Source organism: Phoenix dactylifera, chromosome 12 (genome assembly GCF_051530095.1).
Source record: "Phoenix dactylifera cultivar Ajwa chromosome 12, Ajwa_hap1_PhDact_Kaust_v1.1, whole genome shotgun sequence".
NCBI lineage: Eukaryota > Viridiplantae > Streptophyta > Magnoliopsida > Arecales > Arecaceae > Phoenix > Phoenix dactylifera.
In genome coordinates, this window is record NC_143201.1 from 23,322,926 (window position 1) to 23,338,622 (window position 15,697).

Genomic DNA, 15,697 nt, shown 5'->3' on the forward strand with positions numbered 1-15,697 from the left:
TTTTATATTAGTTGAGAACATATCCAATCATTATATAAGACTCCTCTTCTCGGATCTCTGGGCATTGGAAATGCTGAAAAATATTAAGATGGATGAACTTCTAAAATTTTAATAAAATTTTCAAAATTTAACAATTATTGTTTTGACCCGACATTGAAGCTCTGAGATTCAACTCAAGGAAAACGAACTTATTTGGATGAGATTTAAGATTTAGATAAATTCCATTACACTCAAACAGTAGATAGTAATCCGCTTCCTGGAGTTTGATCTTATCACAGCCAACCCCAAGGGATCTACGTGCTAAATTCAGTGTAAATCCCAATAAGACAGCCTTTGAAGAGGTTGGTACCTAGAAAACCATTAGGTTGTATCGAACCATGTTGCACTTGGAACTCAACCCGGTAGCTACACAACAAATCCCACCATGCAGGCGAGGCCTACATCATGAGGCCTACAAGCAGAATTCTTGTATGCCACCGGAACCCTCTATCATCTAGCTTCACCTCTAGGCTTGCATAAAACCTCAGAACCCAAAACTGAAAAGGACCCTCCTAATTAACATGGCAAATGAAAGGAATCATGAGACATCCAATATCATCCATAACTTACAGTAAATATAGTTGCACGTTAACAGCAGGAAGCTCCTCCCAAGGGCTATCACAAGCCTGTTCCATACTATGCATTGAATGAAATATTTTTCCCCAAACTTCAATGGTAAAAAACAGCACCAAGCTAAGAGATGCTACTTAGACTTGATTAGTTTGTACCTTGTTTAACATCTGCTAGCTTTAAATCTTCCACTACTATGAAATAAAGAAAATATAATGAAACACTAACAAGCAAGAACAATCCAGCCATTAAAACATTTGTAAAGATAGATAAGAGGTTCATCCACACGCCACAGCAGTAAAAAGGGCAACAATGTCCAAGCACATGAATTCTCACTACATCTAGGATTGAAAACACCAATTTTAGGGCACAAGGTAGCAGCATAGGCCAGACATCTGATTTCTCATCACTGCCCTTCTCCTGATTCCCGTTTGGGAGCTTCCTTGATCTCATCACCTCCGTCCTCCTGATAGGCAAAAGACAAAAAGGATGGGAAAATGAACAAAATGAAAACCACATAATTTACAATATCATCGGCTCAGGAGGGAGGGACATACTGTGATATCGGATGTCCACAGTGTCAAGTTGTCTCGGAGAAGCTGCATGATCAAGGTGCTGTCCTTGTAAGATTCCTCACCCAAGGAGTCAAGCTCTGAAATGGCCTCATCAAAAGCCTGTGATCCAACAGGAGAAGTATATGGTTCAGACAACAGTGTGAAAGGATGTGCCCTTGTGATGAATATAAGATTAAATTTAAGGTAGGAAAAATGTACCAACAGCCCAATTCTAAGCAGACTGAAGCATTAATAAATGATTTGAGGCAGTCAGAATTGTTACTGTACAAACTTTAAGCGAAACAACTGATGGAAAAAATACAGCATAGAAATCCTTACGTTTTTTCCAACATAAATAAGCTGTCAAGTTAGTAAGACCTTTGCTATATGTGTGACGATGGACACAAATTTAACAGGAATACTAATGGATATCTTTTACTCTGTTTCACACCTGCTGCACATTATTGCAAATCAACTCAAAGAATCTGCCACTTCAGATTAATAATTGAAGCTAAGACGATTTTGTATGCAGCTATCTTCAAGGTGACACAGTAGAAAGTTAGATCTACATACAAGATAACGTAGAAATAAGCACTTCATTAAGTTTTGTATACAGCATGGCATAAGCCAAGTGAGGTCTAGGCCCTGTCTGATAAACACCCCCAGACTATAGTATCAATTTGGTTAAGAACCGGGCAAGTTTATTTGCCATGTTGGGCCAGCCCGGTGAAGATGTATCCATCAGACCCATCTAGATCACAACTTAAAGATTAAGGATCCAGAAATAAGACTGAGGAAAATGAGCAGGGCTGGCCCATCAGGCCAGCCTGAAAAACATGTCAGGGCAGGTCATTTTTGGCCTAGTGGATCAGGCCAAATTAGAATTCTAAGCCTGAAGCTATTTCAGGTTGGGTCTAGGTTTTCAAACCTGTACATGGCCCAGCTCATATATTAAAATACACATATTAGTCAAACAACTATGTACCCTCCTATATTAAAATTGTAATGAGGCCAGAGTTATCAACTGATCGCTTGATTGTAGGAATCTTATAGTGAGCTGGCTAACTTAGTTGATTAGGGTCAAAGTTACAAATCTGATCTCTCGATATTGATATCTAATTCTCCGATTTATCAGTTAAGTTCGGCAACCAATCCATCCCAGACCCATTTCGAAACCCATATAGTTTGTTCTCACCCAAAACCTCCCAACTAGAGCCTGACAAAATCTGCTCTACTGGCCATCGCAATAATCATCTATGAGCATGTTTGGATTTCTAACCTAGAAGGTTGGGCCAGGCCTGTTCTACAAACAGATTAAATGTCAGACAGGGCCCAAGTTGATCAAATGTTACCATGGCCCAGATCGTGGTGCATGGTGTACGGAGAAATTATACTCGCTCACTCTCTACCAGAACTAAGCATTTTGACCAAATATTTCTAGCCCCAAAATTGAAATTCTAGCCAAAATAACTGCCCCCCTCCCACCTACATGCTCGTTGTCTACCAGGAGAACTCTTAACACCCCCACTTTGAAACGCCAATGAAATTCAAAAAAGAAAAAAAAGAAAAAAAACCAAGTGTGGTAGCCAACTGCCACAACCTGCCAGAACCAACATGGTCTTATGAAACATGGGCCTACAATAAGAATTTTATTCTACATCCATAGAATGTCGACTACGGATACTTTTCTGCTCCTTACTTTCTTGTTTACCTTTCATGTCTCATTCTAATCTTAACATCTAAATCATGAGCAAAAAAATTTTTGCTTCTGTAGCCAGCAATGTTATCTTACAGCCAGCAACTTCCAACAGTTCGACCTATTTTTTTTTTTTTTTTAAAAAAAAGGCAACATTTCTAGAGAAGGATGGATGTCCAGATTGAAGAAATTAAATTATGTTGAATAGTCTGGTATTTCTTGCTGATATGCTCCATTGAAGTAAATGGAAAAAAAATGTGCAACAACTCATTATTAGCATCCACAAAATTTCAACATTCTTTAGCACTTGAAGCAATACAAGTTTCTGTGTCATAAGCCTAAATGTGCCAAGACTATTTTCTCAGGTGCCTAGAATACCATATTTTTTCAAGTGCTAAGAAATATCATGATATGCAAGTGTCGGAAAATGCTAAGCACCGAAAACTCCAATGGATCATGGATGCCAGTTAACTCAACTCAAAGCAGTCATTTTAGTTTTAATATATTCAAACTACTTGTCAGAAAATGATAGACTTTATTATGGAATTAAAAAGAAAGGTGCAACCAAATTTTGAAGTCATTAGACTTCATTTCTAAAGCATTGTTTGCTTATCTTCTCTCCCTTCAAATACTTTCTCCTGAACAAAGTATACAATCATACTATGACCCTAAGATGTCATTGCACAAATGACTATCTAATATATAAATCAAAATATCAGATTTAAACCAGATTTAACTTAGAAGAAAAGAGTATGGAAAGAACACAATCATATTTTCTTTACAACGATATCATACCATGCTGTAACTGCATATTGGTATTCATTTAGAAATATACATAGAAAGAGATATAGATGTATGTGAATACATTAGTACATGGCTCAAATTCTGTGTACATTGCAATTATGTATGTAATATATATTTTTTGTAAAAACAATACATGCAGCTATGCGCATATGTGTGTGTGTTCTTGACTCGTGAACAAAGCCACACACACACAAATGTGCTTCTACAAGGTGAACTTGCATATACAATTAAATATTCCATTAAAAGTAACAATTGAAAAATGTATATGGACATAAAATATATAGAACTGCATGTACTGGAGATGTTGTGGTAAGACTGCTTCCATCAAGACTCACAGCAAAACCTATCAACTGGTCAGACTATTTAGGCACAAAACACAACATAAAATTTCGCTCCAGATCAAGTTTATTATAGGAGATTCTCATAATTTCGGTGTACACTAAAAGCACTTGACCAAAACGCATCAAACTGCAGAAATATGCAGAGCAAAGCCTACTGCAGCATTCATGTTCTTTTGGTGCAATCCCTGTACATGCATTAAATGCTTAGTCGCACAGAATAATCTGTTCCATACATTGTATAATTAAGGTTGTATTCTATACAGCATGCAATTAAAGTTCCAAAAGATGGTGCCTTTGATAATGCTTAAAATGCATGAATAAAAAACACAATTTTACCAGCCAAACAACTCAAGCATAAGAGTGAAGATTGTCTATTATCAATTGAACAATGAAAAATCATAAGCAAAGCAAATGAAGTACAGGAACAAACCTGTTTTGCAAGACTGCAAGCACGGTCTGGTGAGTTCAGGATCTCATAATAAAACACTGAGAAATTGAGTGCAAGCCCAAGCCTTATTGGATGAGTTGGAGCCAATTCAGCCAATGCAATATCCTATTAATCCATCAAATGTCAGAATTTGAGATAATATTCGTACAAATACAATATAGCAAAAATCACAAACTACAGCAAACTTAAAGATGGGCAACTAGAACCCTGGAAAAGCCAATAGTATACAAACTCATTCAGCAACGTCACAAGAGACCTTTTAGCTACGTTAAGCATGCAAAAAGAAAGGAAGTAGCAATCAAAAGAAAATTCAACGAAAAAGAGGACAAATATAGGACCCAGGATTTGATGCAACAGGAGGATTTTTGTTCTTATAGCATACCCTACCATGAAAACAGTAAGAAAGTGACAGTCACGAAATTATCATCAATGGACTAGAATGGCAAATCTGAACAGAAGGACCCACCTGAGCAGATTTGTATGCCAACAGTGTGCTCTCAGCTGCTTCTTTCCTCTCAGCTCCAGTTTTAAATTCCGCAAGGTACCTGCACAAACAGAATAAGATTATAATCCAATGATGAACAGCAATTCCCTTTCTTACAATTTCCTTCTACAAACACATTTCCTCAGTCGAATGATTTCAACAGACCTGTGGTAATCCCCCTTCATCTTAAGGTAGAACACCTTAGATTCCACAGCAGTGGCCGAGGGGATGAGGTGGGAGTCGAGCAGTTTCAGGATCCCATCACAGATCTTGCTAAGCTCAGCCTCGATCTTGCCGCGGTACTCCTTGATCAAGCCGACACGGTCCTCATTCCCACGGCTCTCCTCCTTCTGCTCGATGGAGGAGATGATGCGCCACGAAGCCCGGCGAGCACCGATCACATTCTTGTAAGCCACGGAAAGGAGGTTGCGCTCCTCGACGGTCAGCTCCTCCACGTCGGCCGTCTTCACTACCTTCTCCATAAACTCCACCATCTCCTCGTACCGTTCGGCCTGCTCGGCCAGCTTGGCCATGTAGACATTCTCTTCACGGGACGATTCGGCCGGCGACATAGCAATTCTGTTTCCTAAACTCTGCAGGTATACCAGATCCAGATCAAACTCACGTCCTCATCCCGATTTTTTTCTTAATATTAAAAGAAGGGAACCAATAAAAGATCCTTCCTCTTTTTTTTGTCCATGGCCCCTTTCATCCCAATCTATTGAGGTGGAAAAGGGCGTGAGAGAGATGTACGGAAAAAATCCCAGTTTTAAATATGTTCGATCTCGTTCTGATCCTCCGATGGAATTTTAATTAAGAAGGAAAAGGAATATGTATAGCAAATTATCTACCAAAATATAAAAATAATGATAAAAAAAATAGAGGAAAAGGAGAGATGTATGTGAACAAATATTCGATTTTCATTTATTTATTTTTTATTTATTCCTTTTTCGTTTGATAATCTTTCAACTTCCTCCGATGAATCACTGGATCACAATATATCATCGAATTTTTTTAAAAAAATTAATACGATCGATGCATAAATTCTTTTTTTTTCTGGAAAATGCGGAGAGGACACCACCATCAAAAAGAAACTTTAAAAAACAAAACATGAAAACCAAATATAAGATCGAATCTTCCAAAACTCAGATGAAATCGAGACTCGATAACGTCAGATCGGATCGATCCACGCACGGAAACAAAAATAAATCGAATAAATCGTTGAAATTAATGAATAAATAGAACGAGAATCCCACCTTCCTTCCTCCGAAACAAAACCCTCGGCCTCTTTCTTTCTTCTCCGATCTACTTCGACGCTCGGTCGGCCTCCCTTTGTTTCAGTTTTCTTCGGCCGAGGGGGCGTGGAGCCCTAAAACGTTCGCCAACCTTCGGTCAAATCACCAACAGACACGTGGTGGGTCGACAGGCCGGCATCTGGTGTTCCTCATTCAGACACAGCCACGCTGGCGCTGCGTTTCAACCGGGGCAACCCGAATGTCGCGTTGGTTCATTCTCGGGTGCGCGATTACGCAGTCCATTCCAATCAGAGCCGTCCATGCCTCTGATGGTACTGCATCGAGAGATGCGATTGGATGATCGAACCCATCGCTGTTCGACGAGGAAGAGCGAGGGTTGATGGGAATTTTAAATTGTTTCTTCTTCTTAGACAAGAATCATATGGGCCGGCACGAGAAGATACGACCGGAATTCTATTTTATCATATGGACGAAGGGATTTTACCGGAAAAAAAAAAGGACTTCATTAGTAAAAAAATATTTCTAACTTTCGAGCTTCTTCTTTAATATTAGCGTTGGCGGGTATTGTAAAATAAAAAGTCTATTCTTTTTTTTTTTTTTTTTTTTCTTCTGGTGCTCGTCCCATAAGAAGGTGCACGAGTCCTGGTATCCTTCCTTTTTTTAAATACTGACATTCTCATCAGACCAAGAGTTCAAATATATTCAAATCTAATCACAAACACTATGATCAGTTTGTGATCAACCTCAGTAGATCCGTGCTGCAGAGTCCCTTAGTCCATATAGGTTATGGGCCGAGTTCGCTCTGATACCATTTATAATAACTCAAGACCTCACCCAAAATGACTAGCCGAAAGGTATTATTTGGGTTTTTTTGATTCTGTATAAGTATCTAAGATCTACCCAGCAAATAACTGACGTGGGACGAAACATACACCCGCACGAGTCCTCAAACTTAGAATCCATCTGTTCTTGGTCCCAATTAATTAATAGGTCTTCAAAGTTTTCTAATTTAGCCTCGCTCGAGTATTGGGGTTAAGAATTTTGGATCAATCGGCATTCAAGTCAGGCCTAACCTTTAGGCCCAAACAGGCCAAGTGGGCCTAGGGCTGACTTTGGGCTGACAACTACCATCTTCGGGCCTAAACTGGGCTCCGAATCAGGCCCGACTTGAATAAGCCACCTGGTTATTCTCGGACGCTGAAATGGGTCCCAATGTTCTCTGTTAACCTTCCCAGCAGCAGTCCATGTGAGATGATAAGGGGGGAAAAGAAAGAGAAATGGCTTCATTTACTCGCAAGAAACTACCCTGTCTTATTAAATAAGATTTGAAGCATTTGCTTTCTCTTTTAATTCAAGGAATTAAATTCCAGTGAGACCGAAAAAGTCATAACTGAATCCTATTTTCAGAGTTAAAAGAAATTAACATGACTATGCCAACAATCTATTTTTATGAGGACCCGTGCGGACGCGTGTTTAATCCCGTATCGGTTATTCGCCGAAAAAATTTTGAGTACCTATATAAAACCAAAAAACTCAAAAAATTTGTGACAAATAGTATCAGAGCGAACTCGGCTTATAGCCTATGTAAAGACTGAGTTTATAAAGACTGACCAATGATCGATCGTAATACTTGTGATTAGATTTTAATAGATTTGAACCCTTATCCCGACGAGGACGTCAGGACTTAAAAGAAAGGAGTATGTAAGAATCTATACGGGCGTGTGTTTAGTCGCACATCGTTATTCGCAAAAAAAAATTTGGATGATGGTTTCCTTTCTGGGTGTACTTTAGGAGGTATATAGAAAGTTCTATAATAAAGTTGCGGATGATTACTTTGTATAGTAAGTTCCAAATGTAGAAAGATGAGGTCAAAGTATGTCGAACTGTCCGAACCGTCTAGCTCATCCTATATCAAGCGGAATCGGTGCAGAATAAGATCGCTTGGGTCCTTAATTATTTTCAAAAATTTCTCTCAAACGGTCCTGTACCGCAATAATTAACAAATACTGCAAATATTTCTTTGCATTAATTTTATTTTTTATATTTTAAATTTCTAAAAATATTTTTGATGTAAATTTGTTCTGGCTGCTTGAATCTACAGAAAAGAGAAAGTGCACAATTATTTATCGGCACACGTTAACTGTAATCAAATCCCTACTTCGTGATTGTCGCTATATTTATATTTTTTTATTGAATATCCTAGGCATCATATTGAAAAGAGTCAACCTGATTTTAAGTATCCCCTCCCAACCACTCGCATTTTTCCATATTTGAAGGTAAGCTCATTAAATGGATGACCTTGTTATGTTTTTTTAATCCCGTGGATGATGAGTCAGGCAACGAGTAAGAGGGAAAATAAGAACTTGTTTCTAACGAGCTTGTTTATTTTTGATCCTGCTGTATGAATCGTTCTCTGAGGCTCGGCCAAGAAGTACACATCCTTTTATGGTCTTGGATGGCCATCACATATGGAAAGAAGTCTTCAGGCATGCAAAAGCCTTTATTGATGCATTCTTGCTGGGAGATAGCATCCTTTCTATTTGGAAAGGAACGGTACCCTTAGCCTCCTTTTTCCTCTAGATTAACCACATGTTGAGTTTTCATCAGTCTGATGTCTATTATTTTAATTTAAGATACCCTCTTGACATTGTAGATCCCAGTTAGGAACTACTTGAAAAATCCAGTAGAATGAAGCTGAATTTTCAATAGCAATCGAGCGTATTAGCCTGCTCGGCCCATGTTCTTCTAAAAAAATGTCCTAGTTTTGGCCCGTACCTCATTTATAAGCACGTTGGACTGCAGGATTAAAAAAAAAGTCTATAAAGATATTGTTTTTGTTCCTACAGAATTTGGGCTGGAGGAGAGTTGAGTTGATGTAGACCTTACTTAAATAGACCGTGTAATCTATAATTCTATAAGAAATTCAGTCTAATTTTACTAGATTTTTCAAACAAACTCTTAGTATACCACAATTACGCGGCAAGCGCAACTTATTATGACTTAGGTGATCGGTCTTGTAATTGTCGGGGGCTACGCCAAGGAAGCATCAAGTGTAATTGGGCCATTCCTATAGAACCCTGTCAGCTGGATCCGAAGTATGTTCCATTCTCGGACATTCAACCTCCTCCATACTGCACCAATTCCCCTAATAAGTTGAACTAGTCTCCTTCCATTCAAAGGTGGGGACAGTTTTGGACTATCTCACAAAAGTCCACAGGCATGGCCCCATCTGAGAGGGGAGGCATGGGCAATCCTTAGCTTGCAGCCAAATGCTCCTCTGCATGTTTAGAGGAAGAAGGAGACGAGAATTCTTGATCCAAGAAAGTTGAATTTTAACTAAAATTAAGATAAAGAGTAACCAAATAAAATATGAAAACAGAGGCAAGAAATTTGATGATGGTTCTACCTTAGATCCGTTCCATGAATAGCTCAAACAAGCTAGTTACCCAGGCAGATTTCCAATCGTACGGCACCCATGAATGGCGAAACCTCTAGTCCGTCACTCATGAATACCCCCATGCAACAAATCATAGCAACCTTTCACCGCATCAGTTTGAGAACTAGCTAGTTTAATAACTTATTTTAAGATTCATGTTTAAATATTAATCTCAAACTAGACGATTCTTGCCGCATGAAAAGGCATCTTGAATAAGTAAGAAGATGGTCGCACACGTACAGAAGGGAAGCACAGCTTTAATGCTTTATGGGATTAGATGCGATACATGAAAAAGAGATGAATATTGAGGTGCCACCCCATCATCAGTAGGCTGGAGAATTTTTTTGCATGCATACCTAGCGCGCACAGGCAAGCGTCTCTGAGAATTCACGATGCTTGGAAGGTCAGACCGGATCCAGCCAGCTTCTCTTGGACAATTCGGTCCAACGCCTCCCCCATTTCACGACTCAAATTATTTGCCCAATCTCCAACCTTACCTTTTCTGAAAAACGACTCGTGCGGCACAGTTGTCTCCCCTACTTCGTATACACCCTTTTTATTTACCTCCATATTGCTGAGCTTCTCAAAACTGCACAGTTGTACAATCTCCTCCACCACCCCATCCTTCTCCTCCTCCTCCGAGAAGGGACGCCCCACGAACTCGGCTAGCCTTCTCACGTTCCCCACCGGCTCGGTCATCATCTCCTCGTACTTCAAGAACAGCACCTTTTCCGACCTCCTTAGGCTCTCCCTCCAGTACTCGAGCATATGATCCCAGATCGGCCCGGAAAATGAGAACCCGTCGCAAAACAACTCGAAGGCTTCGCTCAGCCCCATGGTGTCGGGCTTGAGCTTTTGCGCGAAGTGCCACAACGAGACCACCACATCCTTGGGGTCTCGGCAGAGATAAACTAGCCGGCAACCGCAGTCGGCCACAGAGGACGGCAATATGGAGTAAGGCAAGTGGGTGGCGAGGAGCCTCGGCGGAGGGATCGCCTCCAGATCGGGGAATCGATGGCGAAAGGGGACCTCTAAGAAGAGCACACATGCATGGGGGTTGCGGGTGAGCAGAGGGTGTTGAGCGAAGGTGTAGTTGGTGCGGTTCATGATAGCGAACAGAAGTGCTTTAAGCCAGGTGGTGCCGGATTTGGGCTGGGTGACGAGGATGAGGTCGGAGGGACGAGGCTTGAAGTGATCTTGGAGGGCCATCACGCGTGGAAGCATATTTTCATGGACCCAAAACCCTTTGTACATTCTGAGGGGATGCGCAAAAAATCCTTTATGTTTTGGTAGCGAGGATAGCAGATCGCTGTGCTCCTTGGTGGAGACTTCGCCTCTCTCCTCTTGAGGATTGGAAGGAAGAGAAAAATCCATTAGACACAAACTTGATAATCCTTGCTCTCTAAGAAAGCCTTTAAATAAGAAGTTGGTTCCCACCCGTTGACGGAGCATAGCTACCTAACTGCATTGGAAAGAAAATATAGCTAATATGTGGATATTCGTGCACCCATTATTTTGCGAAAGATAGTTAATTATCTAATCATGATAATAATATATTTTGTGAACAGAATTTTTACCATTTCATTCTCCGAAGGTGCGATTTTTCTTGAACTTTGAAAAACTGAGTGCTAAAAGTTTCAAAAATAAAAATGAACAGCATATTATCTTAGCACTTCAATCATTTCTTTTATTTTGGTTTAATCTTTTCTATCTTATGTGGTTGGCATGGAGCAAACGAAGGCTGCACAGGAAAATAAGAAGACAACCTTAAAAAGGTCGTGGGATTGGAGGATGAGGCAGAGGACGTGAGGACTGATGAGGGTGGAAGATTACTTTATTTGTTTGGTGTTGCTTTTAATCTTTATGTATTTATTTACTAGATACTCATAAGAAACTTATCAACCTATAATCTACTCTCTTTTTTTTGCTATTTAATTAAATTCTGCAGCATGGGGCAGGTTTGCCTATTGTGGCGCATGTTACATCATGTTATATTTATTCTGGTAAGAGAATTTGTCAACGGACGCAAAAGAAACTCAGACTAGATTATCCTTGCCGTCTAAGAAAGCTTTTAGATAAGAAGCCGATTCCTGCATATTGAAGGGGATTGGGTATCTAACTACATTGGAAAGAGAATTTAGCTAATAAGTAGATACTCGTGTACCCATTATTTTGTGAAAGATAGGTAATCAACTAATCATAGTAATAATATGTTGTGAGGCAACTTTACACTCATAAGGAAGTGTCGTGTTGGGGACCCAATCATCGCCAGAGCAGTGTACTTCAGGAGGTATAAAGAGATGTTATTGACTAGATAATTACTTTGTACACCAAGTTCTGTTGGGTGCAGAAAGTAGAGGTGCATTCAATAGTATATATCTACCTTCCTTTGGAACCTATTTTGTCATAAATTCGTCATATAGAGTTTCTCTACTAATGAGGTTTGGCCTAATCTCTCTCCTGCCATATCAAATTTGTCTTGCTTATGCTTATTATTTACTCTAGTAGGTCTGAAAGGTTGTGGATAGAGTTTTGAAGGTACAATTATACCTCTAACTCAAGTTGTAACGATTTAGGATCTCATCGAAAAAAGACTAGTCAAAAAATATTATTGAGGATCATGACTCATGTATCTAAGATCTTCTTTATGCCCAATTGACGTGCTACTAAAACTTACTCATATAGGATCTCCCACACTTCCTCATGACCTTTTTGTATGATGAGTGGGTAGTTAACCCTAAAGAGGCTCAACTTTCAGTATCCCATAATTGCAAGAATTATAGGATAGGTTAGCTTTGATAGCATTCGTAACAATCAAGATCTTATCTAAAGAATCTATGTACCCAATGATCTCTTAAGGCATTACGAATGTAGGACTAAACAAACACCCGCGTAAGTCCTCACACATGGCCCGGGGATGGAATATTATTACTTGCGCCATCAGTGGGGTCTGATTTGATGGAATTGATTGTTAATGTTCGCTCTCTTTTTTTTTGTCTTTTTTCTTTTTTTTCTTTGAGTATGATGGAGAGAGACGCAAGGCCTGTCCCCGAGCCTTTTTTTTTTTTGCATAGGATGTAATTCCGTTTCAGAATTTTTCACCCTTATTTTTTATTTTTTATTTTTTATTTTTTGGGTAGCGCATCCCTCCTTCGATGGGATCTCTCCCTCGTCTCTTCTCTCTCTCACTCTCGGCGGTCGACACAAGGCCAACCCACCCCTCTGCGAGGTCTGGATGGATGATTGTTGACTACTTCTGATCGGATTTCAGGAAGAATGGAGCAGTGAAGAAGAGCTACATGACATACCAGCCCATGGTAGAGATTGACGACGTCTTCGAGGTTGACTTTCAGAAGTTCAAGAATGAGTTATCGAAGTTTAAGGAGGAGGATGGTTGATCGTCGACGTCAAGCCCTTTACCTTTCCATCTAAAAGTTTCTTTGCCCATGCTATCCAAATCAAAACGATCGATTGGCCATTCCGTTCTCCAAAAGTTGTGATTTGTCCTGAATTTTGAAAAATTGAGTATTAGAAGTTTCAAAAACGAAGACGATCAGCTTATTATCTTAACGTTTGAATCGTTTCTTTTATTTTGATTTAATCTTTTCTCTTTTATTTGGTCGGCGGGGAGCAGACGAAGGCTGCTTGGAAGAACGGGTAGGCGACCTCTAGAAAGTCTCGGGAATGGAGGAGAAAGCGGTGGACCTGAGGGCTGATGATGGCGGAAGACAGTCCTCATTTTTGAAAATTTCTCTCGAAGTGTCCTGAATTGCTATAATTAGCAAATACCACACACGTTTCACACCATTAATTTTTTTTTTATATTTTAAACTTCTAAAAATATTTTTGATGTATATTCGATCCAGCTGCTCGAATCTAAGGAAAAGACAAAGTTCACAATTATCTATCGGAACAAGTTAACCATAATCAAATCCCTACTTCGTGATTGACGCTTCATTTATATTTTTTTATTGAATCTGCTAAGCATCATATTGAAAGGAGTTGGCTGGCAACCATTGACGCGTTTTTCCATATTTGAAGGTAAGCTCATCAAATGGACCGCCTTGTTATGTTATTTAATCTCATAGGTGATGGGATAGGCAACGAGTAAGAGGAAAGATGAGAACTTCTTTCTAGCCAACTTGTTTATTTTCGACTTTGCTGTATGAATCCTTCCCTGGGGCTCGGCCCGGAGTACACATCCTTCCATGGTCTTGGATGATAATCACATATGGAATGAAGTCATCAAGCATACAAGAGCCTTTATTGATACATTCCTGCTAGCAGATAGCATTCTTCCTATTTGAAAGGGAGGGTATGAGATCGTCGACTCCTTTTGTGGGGTATCCTTGGCCTCCTTTTTCCTCTAGATTAACCACATGTCTGAATTTTCATCAATTTAATGTCTACATTTTCACTTAACATACCATCTTACCATTGCGGATCCCAGTTAGTATCTATTTGAAAAATCCAGTAAAACTAGGCTAGATTTTTTTATAGAAATCGAACATATTAGTCTGCTCAGCTCATTTTCTTCTAAAGAAATGTCCTAGTTTTGGCCTGATTCTATCTATAGATCTATTGGATTATAGGATTAAAAAACTTATAATTTTTTTTTTCTTCCTATAGAATTGAGTTGATACGTGGCTTACTTAAATATACTGTATAATCTACAATTTTATAATAAATTCAGTCCAATTCTATTTGATTTTTCAAACAAACTCCATGATTACCCGGCGAGCACAACTTATTATGGCTTAGGTGTTTCATCTTTCAATTGTCGGGGGCTACGGCAGGGCAGCATGAAATGTAATTGGGCCATTAATCCTGTACAATCCTGTCAGCTCGATCTGAAGTGACAAATAACAACAAGGCATGGCAAATATTGCATCCCTCGTGAAAGATTTTGTGACCCCACAAACATTTATTACTTGCTAAGTGTCCGCTACAATAAATGTTATCTGGGCCCGTATATTATAGACTAAGCAACTCTGACATTCAACCAACCACTTGCCGTACCAATTCTCCTATCCATTTGAAGGCGGAGACGGAGTTTTGGACAATCTGACAAAAGTTCACAGGCATGAGCCCCATCTGGGATGGGAGATGTTGCTGGAAATTGGACCCGGGGGCCGCCGTGAAGCCGGGGAAGAAGGAGCTCCGCTGCTGCAGGGGGCGGACGGCGGTGCGCCGGCTGGCTATGTCCTCCGCTGCGGGGGGGGTGTGCAAGTCCTGCAAGGGAAACCGGTGGCCGGGCTCCCCGGCACCGGCCCTCCGATGCCTAAGTCAGAGGGGGCAAGTATGTGGAGAGAGCAGGAAAGAGAGTATATGGAGAAGACAGCAAGAACATTTGGATAAGATAAAGAAGACGAAGAGGATGATGTCCTCAATTGTGTCTGTGCTTTCCGGCGGGTTCAGTCCCGGGGATCTGTTTCCGTTTTTGTTGTCCTCTTGTTTTTTGGTCCCCCCTCCCTTTTCCCCCCAGGTTTCCTTTTATAGGAGGATTTTTGTTACCTGGGAGGTGACAGGAGGTTTGTCCTGTTTTGTAATAATTGGGCACGATTTGGCCCATTAATGGCGTAATGGAGAACGGGACCGGATCAGACCGGAATCAGGGAGTTGTCACGGTCGATCGGACCTGTTGGAGTGGTTGAACCGCCGGCTGTGGTGGGCCTGGGGTCCGTGGATGGTAAGTGCATTTATTACCGAATGAACCGGCGGTCAGGGAGAGCCATACGTTCTGATGGTTCAGTGATCCGGAGATCGTCTTGGGTCGTGTTCATTAAATGACTGAGTGCATCGTGTTGGAATATTTCAAAATTCCGAGTCTGCCCTTCTCTCTCTTTTGTCTTTTTGTCTAGTGTACTTTCTTTAGTCCCACATTGGAAAGGAACAAAACTCAAAAGTTCTTTATATAGTATTCAACATTTTAACTTGGTGAAGCAAAGAAAGAAAGTAGCCCACGCGCGCATGAACCCAATGGAGGTCCAAGCCAAAATTGGCGAATCCGATCCGGAAACGTTTAACCGGGCGCGTTGCGATTATCACGCGCGGGTGTGGGCTTGAGCC

General features: G+C 40.3%; 2 protein-coding genes across 2 annotated transcripts; both read right to left on the reverse strand.

The window, feature by feature from the left end:
• Window positions 1–825: 825 nt before the first annotated feature.
• LOC103701042 (14-3-3-like protein) lies at window positions 826–6,333 on the reverse strand. The gene is made up of 6 exons (XM_008782982.5): window positions 6,193–6,333; window positions 5,102–5,529; window positions 4,919–4,997; window positions 4,435–4,557; window positions 1,167–1,283; window positions 826–1,075 (listed from the first exon to the last, which is right to left on the reverse strand). The coding sequence occupies exons 2-6, from the start codon at window positions 5,506–5,508 to the stop codon at window positions 1,016–1,018; spliced, it is 786 nt and encodes a 261-aa protein (XP_008781204.1). The 5' UTR covers window positions 5,509–5,529; window positions 6,193–6,333; the 3' UTR covers window positions 826–1,015.
• Window positions 6,334–10,015: 3,682 nt separating this feature from the next.
• LOC103701050 (cytosolic sulfotransferase 12-like) lies at window positions 10,016–10,837 on the reverse strand. The gene has a single exon (XM_089926787.1). It carries the CDS (start codon window positions 10,835–10,837, stop codon window positions 10,016–10,018), a length of 822 nt encoding a protein of 273 aa, XP_089782913.1.
• Between the last annotated feature and the right edge of the window lie 4,860 nt (window positions 10,838–15,697).

Bases quoted from the DNA above. Each gene is read 5' to 3' on its own strand.
- LOC103701050 (XM_089926787.1), bottom strand. From the start codon at position 10,837: ATGGCCCTCCAAGATCACTTCAAGCCTCGTCCCTCCGACCTCATCCTC.
- LOC103701042 (XM_008782982.5), bottom strand. From the start codon at position 5,508: ATGTCGCCGGCCGAATCGTCCCGTGAAGAGAATGTCTACATGGCCAAG. The intron at 4,558-4,918 runs GTGGGTCCTTCT...ATGGATTAATAG, and splicing joins TGGCATACAAATCTGCTCAG to GATATTGCATTGGCTGAATT. The intron at 1,076-1,166 runs GTATGTCCCTCC...TTTGCCTATCAG, and splicing joins TGTGGACATCCGATATCACA to GAGGACGGAGGTGATGAGAT.